This window comes from Lissotriton helveticus, chromosome 10 (assembly GCF_964261635.1).
Source record: "Lissotriton helveticus chromosome 10, aLisHel1.1, whole genome shotgun sequence".
Classification (NCBI taxonomy): Eukaryota; Metazoa; Chordata; class Amphibia; order Caudata; family Salamandridae; genus Lissotriton; species Lissotriton helveticus.
In genome coordinates, this window is record NC_136071.1 from 362,325,066 (window position 1) to 362,346,044 (window position 20,979).

The following is a 20,979-nucleotide window of genomic DNA, read 5'->3' on the forward strand; positions in this document are numbered from 1 at the left end:
CCATAACATCCATGAAAATATATCATCAAGCTTCTTCAGCCACTGGTTTGAGAACTCCAATGTGATAGCCCTGAAAAATACAAAATCTTGGGGAAAATGTTCATCTTCACAATATTACATCTACCTACTAGGGAAAGATGCAAATTACAGAGCTCCTTTTTGGTCTTCCCTTTTTAAAAAAAATATTTTTATTCAGAAAAGCCCCCCCCCCCCCTTTTTGTTTGTACAGGGCACAGATATTCATTCAGGATACAAAAATACCAAATACAAAATTATAACAAATCATACAAATCACAGGTGTAAATTAAACAAATATAATAGGAACATAGATGACAACAAAGCAAAAGAGTGGGTTAAATCCTAGAGACACTAATTTTAGTACCTCCTACCCCGGGTCTATCTCCTTCCATCTTTGGATGGGTTCCCATATTTCCTTTCCTAATTTCTTGCCATTTCTGCCTTTCCTAGCATAAATTGCTTTCTCAAGGTTATACGTGGCTAATAGCTTCGTTAACCATTGATGGAATGTGGGTGGTAAGCGATCCAGCCAGGATGTGGCAATGCACAGTCTCAGAACAGCCATGGCCAGAAATATAAAATATTCATAATGTGTCTGAGTAACCTTATCAACTATTCCAAGGAGTACCACTGCTGGCGTGAGAGTAATCTCTATCCTTAATGATCTTTTAAGGAATACTTCAATTTCATCACAGGTGGTTTTTAAATGGGTACATGTTGCAAGCATATGGACCAAATCAGCTTCAGCACTGTCACATCTTGGGCACGTGATACCAACTACCCCTCCCCATTGTGCTATCCTGGCGGGCGTATGATATAATAAGTACAAGGTCTTATAATGTTGTGCCTGAAGTGGTGCTGAGCACAAGAGTTTCTGGCCTAGTTCCAATGACCTATGGAAACATTCCTTCTCTACCCCCAGTTTCTGTATCCATTTATTTTCATATTTTTCCAGATCATCTACTTGGTGCTCTATTAATTCAGAATAAACTCTTTTAATTGTACAGTCTGTACCATTCTGTATAATATCCAAAATGGGGTTCGACCCGAATCCTGCCGGACCTCCAGTTTTTGTCAACATAAAACTCCTTATTTGCAGATACTTAAAAAAATGGGTTGAATCCAAGCTATATATTGCCTGCAGAGCGCTAAACTGCATCAACCCCTGTGATCTTATCATATCACCCATCTTTCTGATTCTGTGGGTTGCCCAATCAGTGAAGACAGGCCCTGAAAATAAGTCGCCTGGGAGGTTAGGATTAATATTTAATCTAGTATAGGCGTTATATCTACCTAGGCCAAGTTTTTTCGCAAATGAAGTCCAGAGCTTATGGGCGGCTATAACTGTTTTGAATTTAGTCCTCTTAAAATAACTATAGTCGGTAAACTTCAAGAAGAGGTTCTCAGCATGATCTCCTAGAACCAATGCATAGATCGCTAGCGTTCCTAGCTCATCTTGCCCTTCCCTTTCTGCCCCTCCAAATAGCCCTGCCATGTATTGAAGGAACGCCACCCAGTAATATAACTTTAAATCTGGTAGGGCCCACCCGCCACGCTCCCTAGGGAGCGCCATAAATCTCAGCGCCCTTCGGGTCTTTCCATGCGCCCAGACAAAGCGATTTAACATATGCTCCACGGTCTTGAACCATTTTGCCTCAAATAGTAAAGGTATAGCCCTAAATAAATACAAAAATTTGGGGAGGAAAATCATTTTGATTATATTATTTCGGCCTACTATTGAGAAATTATTTATTACAGGTGCTATATTTGCCTCCACCAGCTTGTCTAGATCTTCTGTAATTGTTACCCCTAGATATGCTCCACTTTGCACCACCCGACGGTCTAAGCAATCCGTTTTACTATTTTTGATGATCTGGGTTTTAGTAGTATTCAGAGCATAGCCAGATACCTCTCCAAACTGTTGCGCTTCTATCTCGACCAGTGCTATGGCTTCCGTGGGCTTAGGAGTGACAATCGCTACGTCGTCGGCATAAGCCAGAATTTTACATTGACCCCTATAGACATCTACTGGGCAGATGTTATCATTTGAATCTATGCGTCGCATATACGGGTCCATTTAAAGAGCAAACAGAAGCGGGGAGCAGGGGCACCCCTGTCGCGTTCCCCTCTTGATCCTAAATGGGAGCGTGTACCCTGCATTTACTCGAATACGAGCAGTTGGGGCCGCATACAATACCTGCAAAGCTTTCACCAAACCCCCTCTAAACCCCAGCCTCCTCAAGATAAACCATAGAAAGTCCCAGGAGACCCGATCAAAAGCTTTTTCTGCGTCTAATAAGATTACCGCCATCGGGTCTCCTGCAACCTCTGCGGCATCGAATAGGGTAATAACTTTTCGGTGTGATGGGTGGTGCCTCTCCCTGGTATAAACCCATGTTGGTTAATACTCACAAGGGTATTGACTACTTTGGCAACTCTGAGCGCCAAGATCTTAGAGTATATTTTTGTGTCCGCATTCATCAGGGTTATTGGTCTATATGATCCAGGTTGGTTAGGTGGTTTGTCCTTTTTTTAAATTATAACAATGTCTGCCCCTGCCCAGCTATTCAGGATCGATGCTCCTTCCTGCGCCTGCTGCATTGTGATGGTCAGATCCTGCTTAATTACGTCCCAAAACGTTTTAAAAAATTCCATTGGGATTTGGTCAGGTCCTGCAGCCTTCCCAGAGGCGGCCAAGATCTCTTCAGAGCTAAATGGTTCTTCCAATTTCTTTGCCTCCTCCTCAGCTAGGATAGTTACTGGAATATCCCGCAAATAGTCACTTATCTTAGAGACATCACTTAGGTGCTCTTGATCATATAGTGAAATATAACATTTTCTAAATACTTCTCGTATCCCCTCTGGATCTGAAACTATTGTTCCTGGATCTCCCGCACTTGTCCTGGGACACATTCTGCCTTGTGCGAATAGCAAGAGTACGGCCCACAGATTCATTAAATTCGTAGCACCTTTCTCTATTTAATAGGTATGTTTTAGCTGCCTTGTTGGCTATGCTCTCCTGCGCCTCCATCTTTGCTTTCGCTATTCTAACTAACACCTGATCTAGAGGTGCGCCTCTTACCACAGTCTCAGTTAATTCATTATCTGCATCTGCCACAGCTTTATTAAGATCTGCATCCCTTTGTCTTTCCCTCCTCCGACTAGCTACACTAAAGCTTATTGTCTCCCCTCGTACGGCCGCCTTAAACGAGTCCCAGATGTTCCCAGCCGCCGTACTACCTCTATTGATATCTAAGAAACTACTGATCCACTCTTTAATATGGATGATGTAAGCCTTCTCTTTTAACAACCCTCTCTCGAATGTCCATACCCGGTCCGGGCTTTTACTTCCAAGGTTTTCTGTTAGAATGAAGGGGTTATGGTCGGAGATTATGCGGGGAAGCTTCTCAATTTTAATTTTTGATTGAAGCGAGTTCGAGACAAAAAAGTTATCTAATCTAGCACATACCCTATGTGGTGCAGAGTAGTAAGTAAATCCCTGTTTGCCGGGGTTTAGGGTCCCCCATACATCCAATAAGGCATTATTCCTTGCAATATTACATAATGAACGCCAGACTCTCCTTTTCCTACCCTGATACCCCCCATTGAAAGTCGCTCCCAGTCCCCCTGCCACATTAATATTAAAATCCCTGGTTAAGATAACAGTTGGAGACCAAGTGGACAACTCCAAGTCCATAAAGTCAAAGATATCAGGGTCATCTTCCGTTGAGCCATATATACACCCTAAAGGAACCCATTCCTCATTAACTTTATATTCTATGAGGACCCATCTCCCCCATCGATCCTCGAGCTTTCTCCTTATTATAAGATCCCTTTGTTTTGATAGAATTGCCACTCCTCTGTTTTTGGCCCCCTGTTTGGAATATGCTAGTACACAGAATCCCAGCTAATCCAGCAAATGGCCTTGTTCTCCCTCTATGTTAGTCTCCTGAAGGCACACTCGGTCCACATTTAAAGATCTTAACCATGTTGCCACCCGCTGCCTCTTAGTACGATCATTTAATCCACAAACATTTACCGTGATTATACGGGTACCCATTAATGCACATCAGATAAATGTACCAGTAAGGTATCATCAGTAACAAACAGTTTTTTATCATTTCCCCTTCGTTGTGATATCTTCACCCCCTCAAGTACGCAAATTTTGACAATACTTCCGTGTGTGTAAATACTCAACCAAAAAACAACGTGCCCTGTACCCCACCCCCCCCAGCCCCCCCCCTTACGGGCAAATAGGTCAGTCCTGACCTATGCGGACAGCTGTAGCCCCAGGTGCCACCCCCCCTCCCCCTGCTCTGATTACCATCTTATGCTTATGCCCTGTCTGATCTGCTCACTGCCGCTGCTACTGTGATAAATCATACAGTTAGCCATACCCTTTCAACTTATTGTTAGACCTTCTGTTTTGCCTGGGTTAGTGCAACCGTCATATTTTTTGAGGCCCCTTTTCTTTGTTTAATCTCATCGAGATACGCCTGAGCTTTAATCTCTGAAAAAAACATCCTATTCTGCCCATTATCGATTACCTTAAGACGAGATGCAAACATCAAATAGGCTTCACAGCCCATATTTTGGAAAGGGGTTATCATTTGCCTCATCCGCCACCTCCTTTCCACCGTGGCATGGCAGAAATCGAGGCGGGCGAAGAAGGTCGTACCATTATAGGGCCGTCTAGCCTCGGGTTTGGCTTTATCCATAATATCTTGCCTCAGTAGGAAGTTTCCTACAAATATCAGGATCGCCCTGGGTTTATCAGTAGCTGCGCCCTTTTTTTGCACCATAGGGAACCTATGCGCTCTTTGTATCTCCCTTTCCCAGGTCCAACCCGTAACTCTGGAAAGGCCCCCCTAAGCAGATTGATAACAAATGCCCGCACATCCTGCCCTTCCCTTCCTTCTGCCACTCCCAGTAATCTAACATTGTTACGCCGTTGGCGGTTTTCATAGTCCTCGAGTTTGCCATCTGTTGCCATCTTTTCTTGTTCCCTCTTGAACTCGTTCCACTTCCCAACATCTTCCTCCAGTTTCTCAGTCCTTGCTTCCACCTCATTGACCCTTGATGCCATGTCTGTATACAGCTTATTCACTTTTCGTAGTGATCCCTGTATTTTTTAGTTGGCCTGTTTTGCCCTCCGAGATTCACTCCTAGCCTCCCCCCGCATTTGTTTTAATGTGGTATACAGCATATCCATCGTTGTCGCTTGAGCTGGGGAGTTGGGTTGGGGATTGGGCAAATTGATACCCCCCTCCTGATGAAGCTGAGAGGTTGCTGAGTATTCCCAGTTCAATTTTTGGGAAACTTCTGGGTGTGAGGGGCTCATGTTAGTTTTGGACTTGTTGCAAGATCTGCTCTTTAAGCTCTTGGCCCTTCTTTTGGTACATGCCTTGTGGATTTCCCCACTATCGGATGTTAACGCTTCAGACTCCAGCTCCGACTCGGTTTCCGAGCTGCCAATGTCGCTTTCAGTTATTGAGGCGGAGTCCCCCCTCTCCTTATCATCCTCCTCATCGTTTACAGAGTAAAACCATTTGTCACTGGGGGATCCCGGGTTTATAGAGACACCGGCCGGGCCTTGCAACATGGGTAGCTGTCTGTGGTATTCTTTCAAACTTAACCCCGAGCTCTGGCCTACGGTGGTGGAGTACTAAGGATGCGTTGGATGCCCCCCATCTGGTAGTAAAACCGCAGTCGCCTCAGGAACCTCCTTAGGGTACCCAGGGGGGTACATTACATTCATTAATAAGGGAATCACTCTGTGAACTAATTGTTATAAGTGGGACCCTTTCCACCGTGCTGTTCTCAGTGTGGGAGTCCATAGTGGCCTCAGTCCCAGCCATAGTTTCTGAGTTTGCCACAGTTTCTACAGTTTGTCCAGTATTCTGTTCATCCTCGCTGTCATTACCAGGCACTTTTTCGGCCCCCTCACCACCCTCGTAGCCCCCCTTACCAGATAGTGTCACTCGGTTCACAGGCTGCTGTTTCGTGACTGAATCCGCAGAGTCCGCAGGCAAGCTCTGTTTTTCGGCCAAAGAAACCTTCTGTCCTTTCCCATCTCAAGAAAGCTCACACTGCGGTGTCCTCGCGGTCTCCAACACAGCCGCGGGAGAGGGCGTCGATCGTAGTGCTCCATCTGTCATCCGTGCGTCAACCTCGCCTGCAGCCCCTATCCAGGCATCACGGAGGTCCGGGCTCGATTCTCCCAGGCTACACGTACTCCCGTTTGTAACCGGATCCGTCCGTAGAGGGGAGAGTGCTGCGTATGGGATTGACACAGAGGCTGGGACCAAAGCTAGAGCTGAAGCTGGCACTGCGAAGGATTCGTGAAGGGTAAGCTGGCGCATGTTTCCCTCTTTGCCAGCGGCTTCGCTATTCTGTCGCTTTGCCCCTTTCTTGTTTAGCTGTATTTTTTTTTTTTTTTTTTTAGCCTTACATCGATTCCTTTTTGTGTCTTTTTACTATTCTCGTCATCTACTGCGTTGTCTTTCATCATATTCCTTCAGGTTTGGCTCTGGGTCATTGACCTTAAGTTGGAGCTTGGAGCTGCGATGCCAGGGTCACTTGAGACAGCTTTCTCCCTTTCTCTCTCCTTCTGCGATTCTTTCTGCGGTCTTGGGCCGCGTGGGGGCCATACTTTGCATCAGGGTCTGCCGCGGATGCGGGATGCTTTTGCTCGGGGTTTCAAACCAACAAAGCACAGTTGTGGGGTTAGGTCTGCTTTTCACCATCCAGGAAAACAGCCGCTGTACCAACTTCAAGGGATACAGCATGCTAGCTTTGCTTAATCAGCAGCGATGATCAGTGGCATTTTTCCGTGATTTTCACCATTCAGCAAGAGCAAGGAGAGTAGTGACTGCTCCTTACGTCCTGTCAGCGGCCATTTTGCCTCCTTTTTGGTCTTCCCAATAAGAGGATCAAGATTTTCTTTAATAATTTCATCTAGGCTGGCTGTAATGCTAACACCAAAGTAAACTGCATTTTCAACCACTCGGTTATCCACCAAGAGTATCTTATCATTAATGAAAATGTGTGTCCTATCTTAATTTAAGGAGTATCCGGAGATACTTCCAAAGTTTAAGGCTTCTTCTTTGATTAATTTAAGAGCCATTGGGTTAGAAGTTACAAAAGCAATATAATCAGAATATGCTAATGTCATGGTGTCAAGCTCTTGTGCTTGTATCGGATGAATTTCCATGTTGTTCTCCAATCTACATATAAAAGGATCAATGTAAATTGCAAATATTAGCCGGTAGCACGGACAAACTTACTGTGTCCTCTCTGAGAACTTGAAAGGTTCCGACAGTTCTCCGGCTACAAATACATTGGCAGAAGATTTATAATACAGGGCTTTTACTGCCTGAATAAATCCTGGTTCAATACCCATTCTTTGCATAGCAGCCCAGAGATAGCACCAGGATGCTCTATCAAAAGCTTTCTCCATGTCTTGCAGAATCAGAGGCATAGGGTCCGGTGACACCTGTGCTATATCAAAGAGTGAGATAACTCTTCTGATATGGTTTGTTGGGCCTCTCCCAGGAATAACACTATGTTGCTGATCAGACACTATCTTATGAATTACCCGACACAGACGTGTAGCTAAAATCTTGGAATACATTTTGAATCTCTGTTAATTAAACTAATCGGCCGATAGGAACAAAGGTTCTGTATCGGTTTATTCTTCTTGTGAAACAAAATATTTTTGGCAGAGGACCAGGTGCTTGGAGGAGTCAATCCCCTATATATTTGATTAAACAGGCTCATAATGCATTTTTTAAGTTGTCCGGAAAATATTCTGTAATATTCAGTGAGAATACAATCTGTGCCAGCAGCTTTCCCAGGTGGTAGACTAGTCAAAGTTAGGAGGATCCCTTCCCAATGTAAAGGCCCCTCTAAAATGCTTGTTCTTCTCTAGATAATCGAATAAGGGATGCTGCATTTAGGTATTCATGTAACAGATTAGCTTCCCCTACAGTACCTTCCGTAAAAAGGGATTGGTAATAGTTTTGAAAAGACGCCCTGATCCCGACAGGGTCAGAAACCATCCCATATGCTGGATTTTTAATTGCCTGTACCTCATTATGCATATTTTTCTGTCTTGTTCTCATGGCTAAATGGTGTCCTATCTGTTCGCTACATTCATGGGCTCTTTTCCTCCTCACCGTAAGTTTGTCTGCCTCTCTTTTTGCAAATATTTCAGCTATCACTGCTACTTCTAATTGGGCCTCCCCCACCTCTCTCCCCTGACGTGTAGCCATAACCAATTTCTCCTCAGCAAAAGTATTCTGCCAGTCCCACAATATCCATTTTTCCTCCTTCCCATGGTTCAGAGAAAACTGTAATGTTTGCCCCTGTATGCAAGACTTCATAGTATCCCCAAACACACCTATTAATGCACTCCCTAGATTCTCTTTCAGAAACACAGGGATCCATTTATTCATGTGTTTGCAATATTCCTCATTTACTAAAAGGGCTTGTTCAAATCTCCAGTAGACCGTCTTACGTTTGAGCCCGTCTCCCTGTATCTCCGACACTAAAGGGTTAAGATCCGACAAAAAACGAGGATATCTTTCAATTCTGTGTTAAGGCATGTGACATATAAAAGTATTGTAAACAGGCATGCAATTTTGCAATGCTGAGTAATTTTTAATGTGTAATTCATTTATAAATATATTTATAATATTGTGTTTACAGGGTAATAGATTCAAAAGTTATTTAAATGATAAATTATTGCTTTTTTATTTTCAAATTATATTTTGGTAAATATTAATTTGAAATTTATTATATAGGTTAGTTATTCATGAATTGTTATTTTAATTATTTAAGTATATTTTGTGATATCAATGAGGTATTTATTTATTTTAATTGCTAATCTTTGATTTTATAGCAGGTTGTAAGGTATGTAGGGGAATATAGCGGAAAGCCATTTAAGTTACAACATTTATATTTTTGTCATATATTTTTATTTGAATCACATATTTAATTTGGTGATTAATTGTGTCTTTTGACTGATTAGTTTGTTATTTTAATTGGGTTAGTGATTTTTTATGTATACTTTATTTCTGTTTGTTTAATTACTAATTTATATTTTAGTAGTGGGTTGTTGCATTTGTAGGGGAATAGGATGGAAAGGTATGTAAATTAGAATTTTTTTTACAAGTAAGTTTGTATCTTATTTAAGTCTATATTAGGTAATTAATTAGTGATAAGGGATTTAATTGATGTATTTTAATAATTCTTCATTCATTCTTTATAGTTAAAAATAAACATTGTGAAATGCATTTATCAATATTATAGTATTCATCTTTCTTTTTTATTATTATTTGAATGGTATTTATAAATTATTTCAATTGTAAGGGGTTTATTATTTTTGGAGGTATTAGGGAGGGATGTGTATTTATTTTACATGTATTTATTTTATTTTTTATTATTTGTTTTTTAATATTTCATTTGTATTTATTTACATTTGTTTTAATTTTTGTAGTATACTTCTTATTAGGAATATGTTTTATTAAAAGGATATTGTTATAGGTGTAAATGTTTTGTTAAGAATCATTAGGTTTTAGAATGGTATAGGTAACCTTTCCCAAGTGTAACACTTTCCATATTTATGATTGCAGCAGGAATAAGAAATATAATTTCCCCTAAAGACCAGCATTTTTGCTGACTTTGCTTATGTTGGAGTGGTAATAGTAATCTAATGCCTTCAAAGTCCAACATTTTCCTTCTTTTGCTTATGTTGAAGTGGGACTAGTAGATCGAACTCCTCAAAAGTCTACCTCTTTTCCTACTTTTGCTCAAATTGGAATTAAATTAGTCAGTTTTCATAATCTTTGTTTTCCATTGTTCATATTTTTATACTATTTTGTTTAATGTGTGATTATTTTTTTAGAAGTAATGTACTTTTTTATTTGAATTTTCAAATTTGTATATATTAATTTATCTATTTAATTAAGTATGATATATGTTTTGGTTAATATATGTTTTTTTCCACTAGTTATTTTTTATGTGTTTTTTAAATTGCTTAAATGTGTTTTTATATTTTTTAAATATATCTTTCATGTGTATATATCGTTTGTAGTATTAATGAAAACAATTTTTCTATTGTTGTATAAAAGTTATGTATGCCTGTGTTTTAGATATGTTTGTTAGCTTTTATTTGTATGTTTTTTGTAATGTAATGTTTTTATAATTTGCTTAATTATTGTTTTTATAGCTTTCAAAGAAAGACTAGATATATTAAAATTTAAATTGTCATGTTTAGTTATTCTATTATTTACTAGTTTAATATTTTAAACGAATAATTTCAAATGCTGTGAATATTATTAGCTCAATATTCTTCTCTTTATTTTGATGACATTCATGTTCACAATATTTTTCACACAATATGTTGATATGTTTCATACAAAGAATGTAAACCCGGTATTTTCGTAGATAATATTTTTGACACAGTACTCTTTTATTTCGATATTGTTGTTCTAAATAATCTGACCAATGAGTGACGCCTGTTCACCTTTATCTTTACATTTAAATGGAATAGGGTTTATCCATACATAAGAATATTATCCTTACCTTCTTTCAGCCTATGTGCGGATGGAAAAGTCACCTGTGATGACTCCTCGTGTCCTGTCAACTGTGGCTGGTCGGCATGGTCGCCGTGGACTCCTTGTGATCGAAGCTGTGGAACCGGCATACAGGAGAGATTTAGGTATGGAAGATAAAAAGTACTGGCAGTGTAGAAAATCATGACTAAATAAATGACTGTTTTATATAATGAGAAGTAACAGTGCAATCTTCCGAGTAAACTAAACGCCATCTCAGAGTTCTGTATGGAACAGTCTTTTGGAGTTTTAGCACTTTAGCATTGCTTTCGATGATGACTATTTTTCTATCTAAGAAATACCACAGTGTGGTGTGTTTCTGCCACAGATGCATGTGTGTGTGTGTGTGTGTGTCTGCATATGTGTTTTGAAACACTGTCAACTGGCTCACCTTTTTCTTCCATGGTTGGCGAAATACATAATTATGAATTGGGTAATAACAATATCTATTATTTATAGTGTTATCATGTTTCAACACACTTTCAGCCAACTTATAAAAAAAGACAAATTATCATTATCCACAACTTGAGCATGGATTTTAGGATGAAAATTGTTAGCATATGGCCAAGGTATCGTAATGCTGCAATATCCTAACAAAAATATTGACAACCAGATATTGAGAATGTGATTATATATTGATAAGTAAAGTAAAGGTGTACAATATTTAACTCCAAACATATCCCCCTTAACAATATATGTATATCTTTAAGGAGCATGCGAATGGAATAAAAATTTCTACGGTAGCCTTAATAATAAACTCCCAATATCCTGACATATATTTAAAAACATTATCATTGTACACTGAGGCAACATATTGTGCTGCAGAATGGTTCTTGCTTAGCTAAATATGAGAACTGTTTCAGTCTGTGAAGTGAGGTCAGATATTACTAAACATATTTGTCTGTAGTCATGTCAATTTTGGCACTGGCTACTCTGTCTCCAGCCAGTGCCTTTTTGGGAATCTATGGGGCCTGCTGCTTAATGCACTTGTACAGAAACATACCATGGCATTCTGAAGCATGTTAACTTTTCACAGATCACCCTCCAACCCAGCAGCTGCAAATGGGGGCTTACCGTGCCAAGGTGATGAAAGAGATGTAAAGCAGTGCCAGACAGCCTGTATCAATGGTAGGAACACTCCTCACTACCAATCTGTAACAATTTAATACAAGCTTATTGCCATGTTAACTTCTACTACACCTAATGGGGGCTTGTGTTGGGCTTTTGTCACTGTGTTAATGCTGGACTTGTTATGATTGGAGCTAGCCCTTTTGTGGGTCTGATTGTGGTGCACTCACTATTGGTTGAAACTAGGCCTTGTGTTACTCTTATGGTGGTGCACTTGCAACAAGTCGAATCCAGGATGTGTGTTACTGTGATGGTGGTCCACTGGCTATGGTATCATGCAAGGCTATAGCAAATATAATACCCTAATAGATGTTAGAGACCTTTGAAATGACATGAGAGAAAGAAATAAGCATTGGTACATTAAGGGACCTTACGGTTACATGAGCAGTTGACATGTCATAACTTTGAACAGTGGAGATCTATTTTGACACCCAAGAGATAGGTAGTGTAGTCAAATATATACAATGAGTTTTGCAGTGTACGTGCTCCATGCAGTCAGAAGTCGAGATAAGGTAGTATAGGTTTAGCATCTCGACAGCTCGGTTAGAAGTGGGACATTGAAAAAGTTAAAAAAGTTGTCTAGCCTTATCTCAGTTGGTACATTTTTCCAGCACATGGTGGCAAAACTAGAGAAGGAGCAACATATGGTGGAAGTACTCTTGCATAAGCCCACCACCTGTCTGTGAAGTGACACTGTGTTACTCTGGTGGTGGTTTACGTGCTGTAGGTTCAAGTCAGGTTGTCTTATTGAGAAGGTACTTTACTCACAGTGATTTGATCAGGCACCTTGTGATCCTTTGATGGTGGTGCACTTGCTGTTGTTGAAGCCAGGATTTTAGTTACTCTGATAGCAGTTCACTCACTGTGAGGTGAAGCCAGGACTTTTCTTGCCCCAGTGGTGGTGCACTAGTCGTGGGTTGAAGATAGACCTGGGGGTCGATTCCGATTCGGGAAAAAAAACGTCCGTACGATTTGTATCCGGAGCCCTCTCCGTACGAATCGTACCCGTCCGTCCGAGTCGCGAAGTACGATCCGTATTCCGTGAATCCGTCCGAATCGATCCGTACGTATTGCAAGGCTGAAACCGTGAACCGTACGACTCGTACACATACCGTACGACTCGTACACATGCCGTATGACCCGACGTGTACGATCCGGACCGGGGTATGAGGACGCGATTTGTACGGTCCACGTCAGGTAAGGGCGAGTCATATGGAAAAGCACACAAACACATACACACCGTATGGTCTGTACCCCCCATAATCGCAGGGGTACGCACCGTACCCCTGCGATCATGGAGTGTACGAGCCGTACCCCCATTGTACGATCGGTGTACGAGCCATACCCCCATTGTACGATCAGTGTACGAGCCGTACCCCCATTGTAGGATGGGTGTACGAGCCGTACCCCCATTATACGACCGGTGTACGAGCCGTACCCCCATTGTAGGATGGGTGTACGGCTCGTACACCCCGTACCCCCATTATATGACTGGTGTACGAGCCGTACCCCCATTGTACGATCGGTGTACGAGCCGTACCCCCATTGTAGGATGGGTGTACGGCTCGTACACCGATCGGACAATGGGGGTACGGCTCGTACACTGATCGTGCATGGGGTACGGCTCGTACACCGATCGTACAATGGGGGTACGGCTCGTACACCGATCGTACATGGGGTAGGCTCATACACCGATCGTACAATGGGGGTACGGCTCGTACACCGATCGTACAATGGGGGTACGGCTCGTACACCGATCGTACAATGGGGGTACGGCTCGTACACCGATCGTACAATGGGGGTACGGCTCGTACACCGATCGTACATGGGGTACGGCTCATACACCGATGGTACAATGGGGGTACGGCTCGTACACCGATCGTACGATGGGGGTTCAGCTCGTACACCGATCGTACAATGGGGGTACGGCTCGTACACCGATCGTACAGTGGGGGTACGGCTCGTACACCCCATGATCGCAGGGGTACGGTGCGCACCCCTGCCATCATGGGGGGTACGCACCGTACCCGGGGGGTCGTTCCGTACCTGTTTCGGCACAAACTCTGCTTTTACGGCTGTTTTCAGCTCCTGTAGTAAAAGGGTCGTACGGTGTGTACCCGACACGTATCGTACTTGCTGGGTCGTAAAAACCAGCCGCGAACCGTACTGATGTCGCGTACAGCGGGTTCCGAGGGAGAATCGTACGGAGATTAGAGTCGTACAGTGTCTTGTACGACTCGTACGGAGTACGGCTCCTGGTACGAATCGTACTTCGTCGTACGTACGGGACATTTACAGGTACGATTCTTACGGGGAAAAAACGCTCCGTACGACGATTCGGAGCGCTTTTTACCGAATTGGAATCGACCCCCTGGTGTTACTTTGATGATGCTATGTTAGCTGTGGCTTGAGGCCGGGCAATTCTTTATTGTAATGACTCTGCAGTAGAAGTGCCTCATAACCACGCCTTGCATTGATGTCTTTACTCTGAAACTGCTGTGATTGACAACAGCCTCAAGATTAATGTCCTGGTTAAGCCTTTAGGCATCCGATATCAGCTTATTTATGTCCACTTGCATATAGACAGTGGGGCAGTTAAACTTGGGGACTACTACATATCTGCCTTTATTTCAATGCTCACTAAATCATACAAAAATCGATCCCCAAGTTTGGCCAAATCAACAAACCTTTGCCATATGAAGACTTGGGCGTCCCTTCCATTTTAGGGCCATTCTGAAGACCTCCTGCCCAAACATATGATTTTCCTTTGGGAAAGCAAAGTGATTTTTGACAGTGTTTCAGGTCCGTTTAGGGGTGAGCATAACTGGCGTAATTATGAATAGATCACTAGCATAATTACCCAAAAAGTTCTCATAATTATGCACAATAACGTGAGAAGCATTATCCAGTGTTTTACGATATTTGTCTTGGCACTAAATGCATCCTCACATCCAAAATGGGTCAGAGGATGCATTTTGCACTGAGAAAACAGCACTATATGCTGCAGGACACAAACAGCAGTAGCCAGCAGCCCCCCATGCTCTCTTAGTTAATTGTTAAAGTGATCTGTGGTAGGATGTTTGCCACAAATGTACTCTTAATTACTGAAGCTGGTGTAATCGTATAATTTCAGAAATTTTGCATCACAAAAGTAATGCATAATTACTGAAATACTCCAATTACTCAAGGTAATTAAAATTTCTCCCACGCTAGTACCTTTATCACACAGGCAAAAGCACCATGGCCCCACACTCGACACATCATAAATGATATGCAGTAGCAAGTGCCTTTGGAGGGTGGTTGAGTTTGTAAAGTTAGGCAGTATTCTATGTGCCCTGTTCCAAGATCAGCAGTGCAAAACCTTTCAAATCTGGTCTCTTCTGAATAAAAGTGCACATCAATATCATCCTGGAGTCTGTGACTGAGAGTTTGGATTATCCATATTTAGAGTATGAACAACATTAAGCAACATGGGTCTTGGACAAAACAGTAACTTCCCAACTGATACAAAGTTCACCACCAACAGAAACCCCAATGTGTAGTAGCATTCCCAACTTTATGAGAGCCCTGGTTAGCCAGACAGGGCAGTGACAAGGTGATAGGTGCCCAAGCACAAATGGATGAGCTACAGAACTGTCTAGGCACCCCAGATTTCCCTGGACTGTAGTGAGATTCACCAACGGACTCCCAAATTATGAGCAGGACTGTTTTATTAGCAAAGGAAGAACTGGACCAAGGAAATGTTTACATTATAAGAAAAGTTGTCACCCCATTCACTGCACAACCATGAAGGGCACATTTTTGTGAGGTAAACTCTGTGTAGTGCCTCAGCAACTGTAGCTGCATTGTCTGGGCCCCAAAGTCACTCCAAATCAAGAAGAGGTCCCAATGTCTCATGGTGTCAACTATGGCAGTACATTCTGAAACAGCCTTGACATTTTTAAACTATCTGTGGTCTCCTTCTCTCTCTTCTACATCTGGAGTAGGCCCAGATTTTGAGAAGTGCCATCAAGGCCCAGCATTTGCAGACTTCCAGCAAGTGGTTCAATATCGTGCTTTCTTTGCATCTGGGAAGAACCGTGCCTGGTAACCTGCCATCACCTTCAACCTCACAGGGAACAGCACACAGTACATATTTCAATCTTTAATACATTTTCTTTTGGCTCCTTTAGACAACCCTTTTTGGTGTGGTACCACTAAAAAAATGTCAGCAGAAATCATGATTGTGGTGTTGTCATATCGTATCAACATTCATGTTACCTGGTCTCTGGCCATTTGGAGATTATGATCGGAGTTACCTTAGGTCAGATGGCAGGTTCTGATTAGGTAGAGAGGGGTACCAGCCAACAGAGATGGTACCAGGTCTCTGTGCACTCTCTCCAGGATAATCAATTTGGATAGTTCTTTCAGGACAACCACTGTCGTGAGTCACTCTTCAAGGAAGAGTTCATAACTATGACCTTCCATGGATTCTGGCAGGCCCACCACCTTTATATCATGATTGAAGTAACCCTCCACTTCCTCTGCCAAGAATTAAATAAACTTTGTGCACCCGAGGACCTTCTCAGTGCATACCATGAGCATGATGACCATTGATTGAGGCTTCCGCATTGATTAAATTGGTTACTTTCTGCAAATAGTAAGTTGACGTCTTTAGTAACTGTGTTGATCTTGTTCTCCTGTTGATTGTCTTGAAGATCTCGCATACCTTCTCTGGTCCTTCTACACTCTACATTGGTGGTAGAAGTGGGTTGGTTAACATAGCACCCATTTCTGATATCAGTGATATCAATGAAGATATCCTAGCGTATTGGTGCATTGTGAATTGGGAGTAAAGGAGCAGTTTAACCGTACCCATAACAGAGGAAAACTTCACTATAGGTCTGACCATCAGTATCTCCACATATCAAGACTAGGCCTGGGCAGTGGGGAACTCCAAGAAGTTACCCAAAAACTCTACCTAAAAATGCTACGTGGAGTTCTGCGAGCAGCAGAGTTTGGTTGGTCATGCCGTTCACATTGATTTTCAGCGCCAGGTGTTTGTCCCGTGCTGTAAAATCAGTGCGAAAGGCACCATGCTCAGCGCAATAGGGAGCTGTTTCTTGTCTTGCCATTTGAGAGGATTTTCTACCTGAGTGGCAGCTTTCTCAATGCGAACTAAAGGTCTCTCAGCATGTGCGGTCGCGACCGTCCGCGACCGCCCATGTTGAGAAATGTGACCAATCGTGTTGATAAATCTGATCGCCCACATTGAGAAATCTCGCTGAGAGGTGGATTTTCATTGCTCACGCTCGCCAACGTGACGTTGGTGAGCGGGGAAAAAACTATGCTCCATGTCAGAACGCTGCTTGCTCCACGGAGTGTGGATCACTCTGCAAACTCTGCGAACGAAGCAGTGTTCACCGCCCAGGCCTAATCCAGACATCACACAACAGTCTACTAAGTGCCACAAGCTGATGACAAAAATCTTTTGCTCTACCTGACTTTTGGGTCCCCAGAGCCCCAGCCCGGTGTAATTTACTTTCAACTTATCTATCTAGTTTATATTTTAGTATTTTCATAACTGATATAGTTTTGGTTAATAGGATTTTTGCTGGTTTGGTATCAGTATTCCACAACAATGTCATAAGATATTGCATGCTTAAGAAATATGCCTTTCTTTGGAGTTCAAAAAAAGGGAATATAGATCTTAGTCCAGTTGCTACCTAGGCATATGAAGCTCTTTGGAGGCAAGACTGTCTGTGCTCCATATGTTTCATAGTTCTATTTTCCGTTCTACGTTGAGGGTTCTGGATGGTAGCACCCCCTTATATTAGGGCCTGTATTTGGATTCAGACCCCCCTGTAAGACTGATAGTACTGGGAGATCGGAGATGGTCTTAGTTATATATATTGGCACGTCTAAGGATATATATTATGTTCCTTGAATCACAGAGACCTCTGACTTTTGGAGCGAGTGGACTAACTGGTCACCATGCTCCAAGACCTGTTTCTATAATGTGGAGCAGATCGGGCTACGGAGGAGATTTCGACACTGCAACACCACACTGGCACCATCGGCATCTTCATGCAAAGGAGAATCCATGCAAGAAGAGCCATGCGACAGTTCTCTTTGTCCAGGTGAGAAGAACACACACTTCACCATAATTCAGACATTAGTAGTTTAGGCTCTTCCAAATTTAGACATATGAGCTGAGTTTTTAACATGACTGCATTCTGCTCACAAAGAACTATAACACACAATTCTGGTTACAACTAAGCAGCTATGCTGGTCTGATATACTGAGTTGTTGTGAGTTTTAATGGCTGACTGGCATAAGTAAATGCCTGGCTGGCAAAAGAGTTAATCACGTCTCTGTCAGCTCCACAGATAAGGCCCAATATTATGAGTTCAACAGAAGGCGTAAAGGTATTTACGCAGTCTGATAATTACAGGTACTGTAGAGTGAGGTATTTACCGATCCCGATAGATTATTTGTAATCTGGGTTTTCACTCAAAAAATATTTAAGATCAATGCTTTATTTGAAATATGAAAAGTGCTAGAGACAGGAAAGGGGTCAGCCTCATCGTTCTTGGGTCTGTTCAACTGCCATCCACATTTTGCTTCTGCATACCACAGGATACGGGATGGACCAATTGGTAAGCCCTCTGTAGCCATTGAGTTTCTTGCTTTGTGAGTGAGAGAACTTCACTTGACCACATATGCACTTCCATCTAAAATGGAAAAGAAGTGCACTATCGGGCCAATATTTCTTTCTTTCCATTTTTATTTTATTTCGTCATCCTTTTGTGTTTTAACAAGATCTTCAGATTACAGTAATTCAAAGCCAGTAGTATCTTTACTTTGTGCCAATAAGAATGACATTTGCCTGTCATGTGCAATAAAACAACAAATGGTTTCTAAGTTCTCAGGTTTGCTAGCAATCACCTATACTGTCTAATAAAATTGTGAACAATATTTCATTTTTTTATTACATTTTTTTTATAAGCATATGGTTGCTACATTTAAACACGCTTTTTTTTATTTTTGTGGTATGTGCTTGTAACATGAATAATTATAATCGTAGCTGTTTGCCAGTTCCAAACTCTTTGCCTTTGTCAAAAATTTGGGGGGGGTTTTGACATCAGCTCAAGTTCTTATGGGCCTCATTTATGAAACCTGTTGCATCGCTGCGCGAAAACAGCAATGAAACAGTTCACTGCGCCCTCCTTACGACACGATGGATGCGCCATATTTAATGTAAGGCGCTTCATGTCACAAGGAGATACAGATAGGTCAGTATTTCTGCTGTATCTATAGGCGCAGTAATGACGCATTGCAACAGTGTGTCGCAAAAGAGACGCAACTCCAGCAATAGGTCATTACACATGGGCAAGTTCCATGTTAAATGTGCCTGCCTCAGTCTTACGCCTGCTGTGAGACAGGCGTAGGATTTTGACGCAGTAGCGTCTTAGAAGTGGTGCGGTGAAATCTGAGAGATTTCACGACTCCACTTCTATGAGGCTTTTTGCAGGGGAACACCCACCCGTCATACTTTATACCTGATGGTGGTATAAGGTAGCGCAGGGCTTTACAAAGTGACACATCGGCCTAGAAGTGTCACTTTGCAAATAATGATTATCGAAATTGGGGAGTAATCCTGTTCAGGACCTAGAGGGCTTGGATCAGCTAATCTATATCTCTAAGCATACCTCCTTCACCATAGATAATGAATCCTTTTTAGGAGAATGCCTCACATTTGTTCCCCAAATGGTCAATGCATGACCCGTGCTACGTTTCTAAGATTATAACAAGGTGCACCTTGTTGTTATAATGAGCTGCATCTTCATATATCTATGCATATGTTCCCCCAAAAACGAAGTCTGAGGCAAGCAATCGTGTTACAAGGATCAATGTTCTTTTTTCTTTTCGGTACACAAAAGGTATTACATCTGTGTCAAACAGTATATATCTGCATTTAACATGATTCTCAAAGACAAATACATTGAATACATTCATAAATTGTGATTCACACAATTAATAACTCTTTCTTACTTGTATATACATTCAAAAATTGTGATCCAAACAATTGCCAAGCCTTTCTTTTTTATACAAAACAGGATTAAACATTTTAGTGTGTTTAAATCACCTGACTTTTATGGTAGTGTCCTATATTGTTTGATTAAGGATGGGATGCAAGTATTTACCCCATGGGTTATAGTCCTATAGGTTCTAGATGGGCCTTTATTGGGTGGTCCGAAAACTTCACCAGTTCTTGAAGCATGTCTCTTTTGCCATAGTCATCTAGGTGATTTATTCCATTAAGATGTCAAATGTATCCTGGTCACAGCAAAATATACGCAGAGGCATTTCGACCTCCTATCGGGCCATGTTCACAGTTGATGGAGGCCTTCTTCAGGGCTTGCAATGTTTGTTTGTATGAAAAGAAAGGACTCTGTATTGGGAACATGAAAAGTGAAGATTTAGGGCCCACACTGATTTGTTTAAAGAAGAATAATACAAATATTTACTGGGGGAAACATGCAGTTCACATTAGATGGTCTTAGCTCTTCAGTGGTCTAGTGAAATATGAACTGGCAATCAACCATCTTGTTTTAATGACTGTTTAGGTCCTTCGCCAGATTTCTGTGGTGGAATAAGGAGAGGGATGGAAACCTCTTGTCGGGGACATGGTACTTACATGATGTGATACCCTTTTTTTTAAAACAAGTTGTAATTAAAAGCAGGAGGCATACCTATATTTTTTTATCACAGGGAGTCTGAGGATCCAAATCTGCTTTGCTGCAGCTGCCCTCTTAAACTGGGGGGAGAACAGAAAAGTTTTAGGGCCTGGTATAAGTAAAAAAAAATGCACATCTAGCTGGGTGACCTAGGTAGCAAACATGCATTGCATTAGGAAGTGAGTGGTAGACTGCCGGAATCTATAATTTACAGTAGGTGTCACTATTGTGTTCTTAAACATTAAATGGGTGAATAAGACCGATTTGTGAGACTCGTTTTAAAGGAGGAGACTGAACTGTGCCTTTAAGGAAAATATTGACTGTTCGTGTTGGCTGAGCACATATACGTTTAAGTGATACACTTGCATGTTTATTACCGCCAAGCTTAGTGATAGGTGCCACATGAGTGACATGAATTTACAAATATATGAGTGCCAAGTCCCGGTGATTCTGGAGCTGCTTATCTAATTAAATTGCTGGCTCCTGAGGCTGATGCG

General features: G+C 41.8%; 1 protein-coding gene across 1 annotated transcript in view; it reads left to right on the forward strand.

Moving 5' to 3' along the window:
* The window catches only part of LOC144784018 (SCO-spondin-like), a 1,726,865-nt gene that overhangs the window by 799,903 nt on the left and 905,983 nt on the right, over window positions 1-20,979 (forward strand). The window contains exons 63-66 of the mRNA XM_078662721.1: window positions 10,616-10,741; window positions 11,671-11,762; window positions 13,945-13,947; window positions 17,696-17,881. Coding sequence (XP_078518847.1) covers window positions 10,616-10,741; window positions 11,671-11,762; window positions 13,945-13,947; window positions 17,696-17,881 — 407 coding nt within the window. The remainder of the gene's footprint in view (window positions 1-10,615; window positions 10,742-11,670; window positions 11,763-13,944; window positions 13,948-17,695; window positions 17,882-20,979) is intronic.